Genomic DNA, 12583 nt, shown 5'->3' with positions numbered 1-12583 from the left:
TTATTTTCGCATTTTTCCACCAAATTTGTGTTTAATATTTTGCATCTATTATTTTTTTTGAAGGAATCTATTAATATTTTACGACTAAAGATAGTTTAAGGGAAAAATAATAATGTGTATTATGTTGAAAGGTAACAATTGCAGGATCTCTCACCTAATAATAATAAATAATAATAGGGGGTGTTTGGGTCACAGAGTTTCAAATTCTTCAATATAAATCGCCAAAGCATATTTTCTACCGAAAAAGATTCTCCCACAAATATTTTAGCTGCACTCCCTGACACATGGAAAAATTTATTTTGTACTCCCTGTTCGTTAAAAAAAAAAAATAGTATTTAGCGACGGTTTAAGAAAACCGTCGCTAAATATAGCAACAGAAAAGTAAATCCTTCGCTAAGTTTAAAATGCGACGATTTGGGATTTCCGTCGCTAATAGCGACGATGTAATCGAAAGCCGTCGCAAATTTATCCATTTTTTAAAATTTTTCTCTTACACTTGAGTACATATATTCTGAGAGGAACTCCTAACAAAAAAATTGAAAATTTGAGCATATATTCTGAGAGGAACTACTGACAAAAAATGCAAAATCATGTCTCGATTTAATGAAGTAAGAGTTGGGAAATCAACTCTTTACCATGGTTTTAATCCACCTAACACAAGTCAATAGCATAATAATTTCCAGCACAAGAAGCATACTATCACAATAATTTCAGTATATTTCATATACTATTGAGCACATAAATTGGGAATTTGAGCATATATTCCAAGGAGAACTACTAGCATAAAAAATCAAACTCATATCTCAATTTATTGAGTAAGAGTTAGGAAATCAACTACTTACCATGATTTTAATATACCTAACAAAAGTTGATATCATAATAATACTCAGCACAAAATAGGTTAATTTCATCACACAAACACAACAATTTTAGTATATTTCGTACTCTATTAGATACATAAATTGAGAATTTGAGCACATATTCCGATGGGGACCACTAGCATAAAAAAGTAAACTCATGTATCAATTTATTGAGTAAGAGTAGGGAAAGCAACTCCTTACCATGATTTTAATCTACATAACAATGATTTTAATCTAATAATACTCAGCACAAAATAGGTTAATTTCATCACACAAACACAACAATTTCATATCTCATTAGATTAAAAATGCAAACAATAAATTTATTGTTATGTAGATTAAAATCATGGTAAGGAGTTGGTTTCCTAACTCTTCCTCAATAAATTGAGATATGAGTTTACTTTTTTATGCTAGTGGTCCCCCTCGGAATATGTGTTCAAATTCTCAATTTATGTATCTAATAGAGTACGAAATATACTAAAATTGTTGTGTTTGTGTGATGAAATTAACTTATTTTGTGCTTAGTATTATTATGATATCAACTTTTGTTAGGTATATTAAAATCATGGTAAGTAGTTGATTTCCTAACTCTTACTCAATAAATTGAGATATGAGTTTGATTTTTTATGCTAGTAGTTCTCCTTGGAATATATGCTCAAATTCCCAATTTATGTGCTCAATAGTGTATGAAATATACTGAAATTATTGTGATTGTATGCTTGAATTAACCTATTTTGTGCTGGAAATTATTATGCTACTGACTTGTGTTAGGTGGATTAAAACCATGGTAAAGAGTTGATTTCCCAACTATTACCTCATTAAATCGAGACATGATTTTGCATTTTTTTGTTAGTAGTTCATCTAAGAATATATGCTCAAATTCTCAATTTATGTACACAATAGAGTACGGAATATACTTAAATTGTAGTGGTTGTATACTGAAATTGTTGTGTTAGGTGGACTTTTATCATGGTAAAAAGTTGATTTCTCAACTCTTACCCATTAAAATTGAGGCATGAATTTGCATTTTTATGCTAGTGGTTTCTCTAAAAATTTATGTTTAAATTCTCAATTCATGTACCCAATATAATACATAAAAAAATATTGAAATTGTTGTGGTTGTATGGTGGAATTACCCTATTTTGTGCTAAATATTATTATGATATTGACTTTTGTTCGGTAAATTTAAAATCATGGTAAGGAATTGGCTTCCTAAATCTTAATCAATAGACCGAGACACGAGTTTGCTTTTTTATGATACTGGTTCCCCTTGTAATATATGCTCAAATTTTCAATTTATATACCCAATAGAGTACGAAATATACTGAAATTGTTGTGGTTGTATACTTGAATAAACTTATTTTGTTCTAAATATTATTATGATATTTACTTTTGTTAAATAGCTTAAAATCATGGTAATGAGTTGTTTCTCAACTCTTACTCATTAAATTGAGACACGAGTTTGCATTTTTATGTTAGTGGTTTCTCTCGAAATTTATGCTCAAATTCTCAATTTATGTACCTAATATAATATGAAATATACTGAAATTATTTTGGTTGTATGGTGAAATTATCCTATTTTGTGCTGAATTTTATTATGATATTGACTTTTGTTATGTAGATTAAAATCATTGTAAGGAGTTGCTTTCCCAACTCTTACTCAATAAATTGAGATATGAGTTTACTTTTTTATGCTAGTGGTCCCCCTCGGAATATGTGCTCAAATTCTCAATTTATGTATCTAATAGAGTACAAAATATACTAAAATTGTTGTGTTTGTGTGATGAAATTAACCTATTTTGTGCTGAGTATTATTATGATATCAACTTTTATTAGGTATATTAAAATCATCGTAAGTAGTTGATTTCCTAACTCTTACTCAATAAATTGAGATACGAGTTTGAATTTTTATGCTAGTAGTTCTTCTTGGAATATATGCTCAAATTCCCAATTTATGTGCTCAATATTGTATGAAATATACTGAAATTATTGTGATAGTATGCTTGAATTAACCTATTTTGTGCTGGAAATTATTATGCTACTGACTTGTGTTAGGTGGATTAAAACCATGGTAAAGAGTTGATTTCCCAACTCTTACTTCATTAAATCGAGACATGATTTTGCATTTTTTTGTTAGTAGTTCCTCTCAGAATATATGCTCAAATTCTCAATTTATGTACACTGTACTAACTTTGCGACGGTTTGTAATTAAACCGTCGCTATTAGCGACGGAAACCCCAAACCGTCGCATTTTAAACTTAGCGAAGGATTTACTTTTCTGTTGCAATATTTAGCGACGGTTTAACCGTCGCTTTAAATAGCGACGGGTTTCTTAAACCGTCGCTAAATACTATTTTTTTTTTTTTTACGAACAGGAGTACAAAATAAATTTTTCCATGTGTCAGGGAGTGCAGCTAAAATATTTCTGAGCTAGGGACTGAACTCAAGTTCCACTTTCTGAATAGGGATTTTTCCCCAATTCTCCCTTAATTTAACTATTTCCAAAATTCGAACTCATATGAAACATTTTTCTTTCTATAATATCTTCTCTTTTGCTTATTTCAATTTCAAAATCTATATATATATAAAAGCAAAGTTTTTGCCAAAAATAGTAATTTCCCGCCAAAATGTCATTACTAAAAAAGGAAAGAGATATAATGAATATTGATATGTGTGTACTGCAATAAATGATCACTTCAATTATTGTTTACATGGATTATATCAATTCATTTAATTCAAATTTGAATTTAATTAAATTTATATTAATTTAAATGTAATTTATGTATTATATATATTTTTATTTTTTTTACTCAAATTAAAACTAAACTCTATCGAAAACGTAAACTATATTAAAATTTCTATATTGATTATATCAATCATTTTAATTAAAAACTGTATAAATAAATTTAAAATACAAATGATTGCAATGATCACTATTATTCATGAGGTAAATCATTCAAAAATAAATTTTGCTATTTTAAGTAATTTTCTGTCCAAATTATTTCCTAAAAAAGAAATACGATATTTAATTAGTTTATTTAATTTTTCAAAAAAAAAAACTTTGCTGAGTGTTAAGAGTTATCACTACATCAATGTTTTTCAATGGACATTAATTTATCATTTAATAATCATAAATTTTTTATCTCATATACATATTATTTCGAAATTACCTTAATTTGAAAGAATTAATACATTGAATTTTTCTTTCAAAACCATATGTATTTTGTATATCTTTAATTGTCTTCTCAAAAATTCAAATAAAAGAGCATAAGAAAATTATAAGAGATAGATTCAAAAGATTTTCAAATGAACATTAAACTATCATCAATAATCAGAAATGTTTGACACCCAATGCATGTCATTCGAGATTTCATAATTTTAAAGAGTTAATGTATGGTATAATTCTATCAAAAGCATACAATATATAATTTTTGTCTTTTGGGAGATGTTATTTGAATTTTAAATAATAAATAATGTAATATTACATATTATATTAGAAATCAAGTTTATTATATTTATCTTACTTAATTTATCTATTCCAAAATTGAATTCTGAAATGACTCTTCTTTTTAGCACTATATATGAGTTGAATCATTCCAAGATGTAATATTCGTTTAAATTTAGATTTGTTCGTTGTTATGAACTACCTACATATGGAAACAACGAGAACAACAAATATTAAGTTTGAAGTATGTCTTTCATGATCGAGAAGTAAAAAATATTATTTTTATATTTGTACAAAATTTTAATTATTACGTATTACTAATGTGATAATTTTCTTCTATATTATAAAGTTCATGTATATATGACAGTATAAAATGTTCCGTAATAAAAATGATTAAACCAATTCTAAAGAAGGTAAATATCTTATTAGAAGATACATTATAAAATTTATCGATATTGTTTTGAAATACACATAGTAAATGTTAATAAAATAACTTTTCTGATGTTACATAATTTACTTATGATTACATGTTTCATTTTTCTTTCGAAATAATAGGTTTTTGTGTATATTATGAAGATATTTTGTAAATAAAATCACAACCCATTTGGATAAATATATTGATGAAACAATTATTGTTATCATTCAAATGTGTCGAACACATGTCATGTCACAAAATTGCTTGTGAATGTAGATTTAGACGAAATTACTGAATTTAAAAAAAATTAGTTCTCATTAATTTTATTGAATGTGATTTAAAAATATTTTTTTAACATGTAAAAAATTAAAAATATACTGATTCTCGAAAATTAAAGAATTAAATATGTATTAAGATTAGTGACCGACATCAATATACTAAACATGAAAGCATCATGTCATTGCCTTAGTCTATCACAATCTACACTTTTGATATATGATAGTGATTAATTGCAAAAAAAATTAATCGACATGTTGTATTTAATAATTTATTTTTTAAAATTAACGAAAAATAATTTTATTTTTATTTTTTTTAATTATAATATTTTTTCGATTTAAATATCTATTCATTTTTCACTAATTTTTAATAATATCATCTCGTGCATCGCACGGGTGAAATACTAGTATTGATAAAAATAAAGTACTTGATCTTTTTTACTAGAAGCATGCGTTGCATGTTCCACGAACCTCTGGTACATAGAATAAATCAAAGAGGTAAAAAAAAATATTAATAATTAACCAAAAAGTAAATTTCACGATTATTTTATTTTTATTAAATAAGATGGGCAATAAATTTCTCTCTCCCACCATCGTGACAATCATTTCATTCCAGCTAGCGTGACAAAACGCCAGTCCCTACCCCAATGCCAATTACGGTATCATAACGTGAAAATTCTCTATTCTGCCCCAAGATTTGCAGACTAGATCGATTGATTCAAGATGGCGGGCGGATATAGGGCCGAAGACGACTACGATTACCTCTTCAAGTTGGTCTTGATCGGCGATTCGGGTGTCGGGAAATCGAATTTGTTGTCGAGGTTCACCAGGAATGAGTTCAGCTTGGAGTCAAAATCAACTATTGGAGTGGAATTCGCCACGCGCAGCATTCGTGTTGACGATAAGGTGGTCAAGGCCCAGATTTGGGACACCGCTGGTCAAGAAAGGTACATCAGTGCTCCACCGTTTTTTCAACTGTTCCTGTCGGTAAATCATTGTTTTATTTATGGTTCCTGCTATCTTCCTTTTTTTTGTGGATTCGGAAGTCACTTGAACTTAAGAAGGGGGTTAGGGTTTAGTTAGATTTGTTGCAGCACTTCGAAAAATGAAATCGTATCTGTATTCCTTGTGTGTGTGGAAGAAAAACGTGATTAGGTTTTGAGGATGGGGACTGGATAGAAAATTGAATCAATGGAGTCAAACATACCGCATTTACATGTATATACATTTTTAAATCAAATGGAATATCTATTTTGGGTTGAAATAAGGGGATAGTTTCTATCGTGGCAACAGAGATCTGGTTGACAGAAATGACCGAGCTTTCGTGGGATTGAATGCTGAGATCTGGTGACACGGACTGTATGTTAGTAACTTTAAAAAATCCCCTTTTTGTCCCTCCTTGTTATTGTCAAGTACCTCTGGAATTCGCGTTGAACTTCGTTTGAAAATAAGAAACGGGCTATTGATTCTATTGTTAGAGTTGCCTACTGAAATTTGCCTTGACACCATCAAGAAGTAGGAACTTGTGTGGTGTCGTGGAACCAAAGTTTATGATCTCAGTTTTGCTGTTTATTCGTTGCAATCATTTATAAGCACATGAAGATCGTGATTTTTTGTCTGCCTTCAGATACCGTGCAATCACAAGTGCCTACTACAGAGGAGCTGTTGGTGCATTACTTGTTTTTGATGTCACCAGACATGTCACATTTGAGAATGTTGAGAGATGGTTAAAAGAGCTTCGAGATCACACAGACCAGAACATTGTGATCATGCTTGTGGGCAACAAGGCAGATTTACGTCACCTACGTGCTGTCTCCACCGAGGATGGCAAATCTTTTGCTGAGAGGGAAAAAACCTATTTCATGGAGACATCTGCGCTCGAGTCGATGAACGTTGAGAATGCTTTCACTGAAGTACTCACCCAAATATACCATGTGGTTAGTCGTAAAGCACTTGATATTGGAGATGATCCTGCAGCCTTGCCCAAAGGGCAAACAATAAATGTTGGGAAGGATGACGTTTCAAATGTGAAAAAGATGGGCTGCTGTTCCTTATGATTGGCAAGTTATCGAGCGTTGGATTGTCCTTGTGAATCCTGGAATGAGATTTCAATGGTCTTATTCATTCTCGCGGCTCTTTCAACGACTCTGGTTCTTGAGGCTGGTTTCTTTCAATTTTGGAGCTAGAAATGCAGACATAATTAGCGTTTGACTTAGCTTTCCCCATTTGTATCGTATTGCTCATCGACTTTTGAGAGCTTGTGTTGTATTATGTTCCATTCAGTCTCATCCTTCCGATGTTTTTGCTTTGTTGCTTTTCGTTACTATACTTGTTTATATACCATTCAGACTCTGATTATTATAAATCCCCGTTGATGATTTGAATGTCTAGGTTGCATGTAGACAGGAATATATTAATTTTAAAAATCACCATTTAATTCCTTGTTAATTATTGTCTCTTTTTCAAACACACTGGCTGAAGTAATAATTGGAAAACAAAATTTACAATCTAAATTTCTATATTATTTATTTATTTATTTAATTAATTAAAAAATGTTGCACGTTTTCAAAATTACGAGTGATGCACGTTTTCAAAATTATGAGTGATGATATATATTAGTAAAATATAAGAAAAAAATGCTATTAAATACGGAAATTAGAAAATGTAAAATCACCAGTGTCAGTAAAATCTCCAAAGTCAAGCCTCATGAGCTCAACAAGCACTAGTGTATGTCTAAATGTAGTCTGCAGTTTAACTTAAAGATTGATGCAGCATTCATGCATATTCAACAAACAATGAGATCCTGTACAATTCAAAGGCAGAGACACAAGGCCGAAAATATTTCGAGGACCCAGTCATGTCTCCAAAAGTATATACATAAATACAACACATGCAGTCCCAATTCAAAGACGACGGTCCGCTACTTATGAATCTTTTGGCTTGCAGCTTAAGGCTGTGGATTTGCACACAGGACAAGTGTTCTTCATGGGCAACCACTTCTCTATGCATCCACTGTGGTATTCATGTCCGCAGTCAAGAGATGCAATGATTTCTCCGCTCTTGTACTCAGTCTGCAAAAATGACTCAGTTACTCAACAGTAATAAGTTACATATTCCATTGGCAACAGCCGCCAACAGGGCTATAAAGCATTATTCATAAACAAGGAGAGGAACAAGGAGAGGAGCCCGGGGCTGATATTCAAAAATTTTCACCGAAAACGTAATCCCAACTCAAACAACATATCTCGTTTCAAACAATATGGTGCAAATCCTCTTCTTCCCAAGTTACGATAACCAATTTTTCAGCTTGTAATGATAATAATTTGTTCTAACAAAATGCACACAACTTGCACACAAATTGCACACAAATTGCACTATTGCAGAGAGGGGGAAAACAGGAAATCTAAAAGTTCCATATCATCCGATACTGCTTTCTTTTTGTCCATTTTTTGTGGTGAAGAAATGTTATTATTTGGGGACGCGTGCATGCCTAACATGGAGTGATAATTAGTAAATAACCTGACATAAATAATTTTTCTAATATATATAGTCTCGATATTATTCGCAAACTTGGTTTACTGACATAAACAAATGAGAAGTTCGTCACTTGGATAGTTTGATTGAACACCCAGCATACGCTTTCATAAAAATACCTGGCAAACAACACAGAAATTGATTGGCTCGTCCAGGGAAGCTGCCTCTTCAAGATTGATACAAGATCCTGAGCAGGTAAAAGTTCTTGTTTTCAAATATTTTCGAATAAATTCCTCGGGCAATCCGGTCCCAACACTTCCTATTTGTTCTCCAAGTGCAAGGAGCTCCTATTATATTAGAAAGATTCAATTTCTTATGGTATCATTTCATCACATGTTTGTCTAAGCAAGAAAACAAACACCATGAACTGCTTCCTGATTACCTCATAAGACATGTGATCTATATCCAAACGCATATCTATGTGCTGATCAATGGAGCCCCCTGATTCATGTTCATGGTATCCAGGAATCTCAAGTACTGCAACTTCCTAAAAATTGGCAGTCCACGGCAATAATGTCAATTATGAATGAAGTGAGATATTGTCGAACCTTATGATTTATTCACGTGAGTGTGTTGCGATTTGGGGGTGGAGGGGTGGGAGGCGCAAGTAACCGAATAAAAAATTTTGCTCGTAGAAACCACTAATCCACACAACCCCAGGTTTCAGAAACCTTACATCTTCTGGCAGAACTCTCATGTGTGGCAGGTTGCGGGGCCTTGCATTGGAGTCGAGCATGATATCCCTTTGATGAGGCTGGTATAGCTGGAAAGCTGTTGGCAGACCAGGAACTAGAAATGCAGGCCCAGCATCTATGACATCTTGATAAGGATTGATGGAATTATTTGAAGCACTAGTTGTTGAGATTCTTCGAGAAGAGGTAGCCATTAGTGATGGGAAGTTAAGATTGTAACTTCTCACCGCTTGCAAAGGAGGGGCCGGATGATAGGGATTTGGATGGCCTTGAGGAATGGGAGGATTTAAGAAACCATTTGAAATTATGTTGCTTCCTGCTACTTGATAACCTTGTATGCCTATATTCCCCGTTTCAACATTAGCTGACATGTCAAGAAATGGAAAAATAGATCAGGACCCTCATCAGAATAGAGGACAGATTCAACTCAAAATAGCCAGAGAAACGAGTTATAAATCTAAAGATAGATTTTTACCACGCACATACGGTGGATCGGGAGCTTGAGTCCATGGAAAGGTGCCGATATCACCATTGTGTGCACCAAACTGCATGTCCAGCCAAGGATTGCCATGAATCTGAACAGGTAACACAACATAATTTCTTAGCAAATGACCAGTATTATGTGCAAGGGCAGATTCAGGTCGAATCAAACCAGGCCTGTTCCTCACAATTCGATGAGATCCATTTTCCACTATGGATGCCGGGTCACTCCCACCATATTCTGGTGGCAGAAAAGAAGCAGAATCCGTTGAGGTAACATCAGATTCAGCTGGTTGTGTAGATGGAGCAGCAATAGAAGAACTGGGGCGTGCTGAAGCGTTGTGATATTGGTGATTTGTCGGAACCCCCTCCACAATGTTTCTCTTAAATGATGCTCTGACACCATCCACATATGGTATATTTCTAAAATAGCTGTCTGCAGGAACACCAATGACTCTCTGAGAACTTGAAAGGGACAATTGATCATATGCCCCGTGAACTGGAACAGGGAACTCCCTTATACCAGAGGGAGGTGCCAAGTAAGGATTAAAGTGGCTGGGTTGTGCAGTAATAGCTAAATCAAGATTAACGGCTGAATGCTGAGGCTGGACACTATTGTACCGAGGCATCCCATAAAATAAAGCACTTTCATGATGTTCAGGGATGTGATGAAAATTTAAATCATGACGGTTTTCCAGAGTAGAGGCAACCGAGTGGATACTGGGTTGAGGATAGTTTGCTACATTCCCATAAAAGATGCAAGGCTCGGGATGTAAATGGCTATAGCCTTGAGGATCTGATACCGAATCAATAACATGACCATTGAATTGAGTGTTCCGATGCCCCATATCGAATGAGTTTCCTGCATCACTTGCACAAGCTTAAATTAGAAATCAGTAATTGAATTCAGGTTATTCAGATCGTTGCAAATACTAAACTCTGCAAACAGAAGACTGGGTCAACTCACCATGGATCAACAATGAGTGGGCATATAGCAAATCAAACTAAATTAAAAAATCCTCTACCTTAAGATGATGCAACGAGTTCAACATTGCTGTTGGCACACTAAATTCATTTACTGAAATGAAACTTTCTTTCCCACTGACTCACACAAATAATCACGCACTCCAACACCAACACACTCAAGACAATGGCACGCTAGGGGCCAGAGGAATAAAGTTAATCAACACTGCAAAGGAACACAATTCAAATTAACAGCGTGAAAATAGATAGACTGACAGTTACGGGAATGAGACACTGCATTTTGTGGTAGTTAAATAAACATATAACTGCTTTCATCAATTCAAAGTTTTAATTAATCAAGTTGAATTCATCCATTCTCTAATGAGATATGTTCCGTTGATGATAAAAAATACTTACCACATATTAACAGGGGCAAATTCAGTTTATGGAGTTATGATTGACAAACCACTACAATAAAATTGTCAATAAACTTGAAACTTCAAACGCAGAGCTATTCACAGACGGACAGAGACATGGCACTATGGAAGGGCGGCAGACTTGAAAATCAAGTCAGTTTCCAAAATATCAGTTGTAGATGAAGAATATAAATTTTGCGACTTTTTGTCAAATGTGTGTGCAGGCGAAGATCCGACAGAATGGTCAACTCTAAACTTTTAACTTCTCTCTGAAAACGGAAACACGATAAATTTAGAAAAACAAATATAACGGTTAGGGGAAAAAACATAACAGGAATTTGGTCACTATCCAAATGCTCCCCGTATAACAATAATCTAATAACAGTTGAATTGCATTGAATAGATAACCAAATCCATGAATACCATATGTCTAAAAATAGAAATGGAATTGGGAACCGGTGGGACGTCCATTGCCCATGATTAACGGAAACGACTAAGCTTAGGTATTCATGATTAACTATTTCCACCAACTGTTATACCATTTAACTAAAAAGTTATAACGAAATCCATAAAAAACGAAATATCATGTTTTGAGCTAAGCGACAACAGTTAACAGTTAACAAAGCTTGACACGCCTCAAACAAATAACTCATAATCAAAGACCATGTACTTTGGTAAGAAGAACATATAATGCATCTCCAAAGATTCCAAACATAAAAATTACGTCACATATATTTTCAACTTTTGATCAACAAGACATCATGCTGAATATGCTAAACATATTTGTCATTTATGGAAAAAAATTCTTCATTAATTTCATCAAAGTTTCTCTCTTTTCTGATTACCCAACACTCAAACAAACATCAAACATATAAATTGGAAACCGGCCCTCCTTAACAAACTAAAGGGTTGCGTTATTGACTAATGAACATAATCAAGAAGGCCACCCAATCATATAATTGAAAAACTTATGGGACGGAAAATAAAAAGCAAGAAATTAAAAAAAAAAAAAAAAAAAACCTTTGGATCATCCAAAAGTTCCAAGCTTTCGTAAGTCTCCACCCGCCTTCGATAGATTCCACTATCTAAGTTGGAATTCCTGCGAAAAAAATAAATGAATGAACAGATACAAAATTACCAAAAAAAATGGAGGAAAAACCCTAACTTGGAGATACGCTGAAAAAGTCATCAATGATCATCAAAGCAACAATCAAAGAAAAACCCACCAACAAAATGGCCTAAACGGACAAATGTATGCATTGCATGTATACGAAATTGTGGACAAATAACAGAGTCAGAAATTGAAAATTCTGGGGAAAAAGATGATTTTAAATTTTTTTAAAATTGATTATCTCATCCAAGCGCAAACCAGATAGAAGGATAATCGAAAGAGAAAAATGAAGAGATCTGACTACAAAGAAGAAAGATAAGTTACTTGCAATTTAGAGAGAGAGAGAGAGAGAGGGATTCCAATGGTAAATCACCTGTTAATATTCTTCCATG

The 12583-nt window shown here is 33.0% G+C and overlaps 2 protein-coding genes across 10 annotated transcripts; one reads left to right on the top strand and one right to left on the bottom strand.

The window, feature by feature from the left end:
* The first annotated feature begins 5586 nt into the window (after positions 1 to 5586).
* On the top strand, positions 5587 to 7303 carry LOC140836558 (ras-related protein Rab11B). The gene is made up of 2 exons (XM_073202165.1): positions 5587 to 5942; positions 6623 to 7303. The coding sequence occupies exons 1-2, from the start codon at positions 5719 to 5721 to the stop codon at positions 7050 to 7052; spliced, it is 654 nt and encodes a 217-aa protein (XP_073058266.1). The 5' UTR covers positions 5587 to 5718; the 3' UTR covers positions 7053 to 7303.
* Positions 7304 to 7642: 339 nt separating this feature from the next.
* Positions 7643 to 12583, bottom strand: LOC140836556 (probable E3 ubiquitin-protein ligase ZFP1). Of its 9 annotated transcripts, none has more exons than XM_073202163.1 (8): positions 12246 to 12509; positions 12101 to 12179; positions 10727 to 10890; positions 9697 to 10563; positions 9206 to 9585; positions 8912 to 9016; positions 8649 to 8816; positions 7643 to 8066 (listed from the first exon to the last, which is right to left on the bottom strand). In XM_073202163.1, exons 4-8 carry the CDS (start codon positions 10547 to 10549, stop codon positions 7920 to 7922), a joined length of 1653 nt encoding a protein of 550 aa, XP_073058264.1. In that variant the 5' UTR covers positions 10550 to 10563; positions 10727 to 10890; positions 12101 to 12179; positions 12246 to 12509; the 3' UTR covers positions 7643 to 7919. The 9 variants fall into 9 exon arrangements, with proteins under 9 accessions (XP_073058264.1, XP_073058265.1, XP_073058262.1 ...); XM_073202164.1 differs by having other exon boundaries at positions 12307 to 12509; XM_073202161.1 differs by lacking the exons at positions 10727 to 10890; positions 12246 to 12509 and adding an exon at positions 12565 to 12583.

Source organism: Primulina eburnea, chromosome 7, assembly GCF_022965805.1.
Source record: "Primulina eburnea isolate SZY01 chromosome 7, ASM2296580v1, whole genome shotgun sequence".
In the NCBI taxonomy this organism is placed as follows: domain Eukaryota; kingdom Viridiplantae; phylum Streptophyta; class Magnoliopsida; order Lamiales; family Gesneriaceae; genus Primulina; species Primulina eburnea.
This window is presented reverse-complemented; position numbering and strand designations above follow the sequence as displayed.

Excerpts from the sequence above, each read along its gene's own strand:
- LOC140836556 (XM_073202161.1), bottom strand. The coding sequence starts at position 10,549 with ATGGGGCATCGGAACACTCAATTCAATGGTCATGTTATTGATTCGGTA. Across the intron at positions 9,586-9,696 it reads CGATCCACCGTATGTGCGTG|CTAATGTTGAAACGGGGAAT; the intron begins GTAAAAATCTAT and ends TTGACATGTCAG. Across the intron at positions 9,017-9,205 it reads TGAGAGTTCTGCCAGAAGAT|GAAGTTGCAGTACTTGAGAT; the intron begins GTAAGGTTTCTG and ends GCCAATTTTTAG.
- LOC140836558 (XM_073202165.1), top strand. The coding sequence starts at position 5,719 with ATGGCGGGCGGATATAGGGCCGAAGACGACTACGATTACCTCTTCAAG. Across the intron at positions 5,943-6,622 it reads GACACCGCTGGTCAAGAAAG|ATACCGTGCAATCACAAGTG; the intron begins GTACATCAGTGC and ends GTCTGCCTTCAG.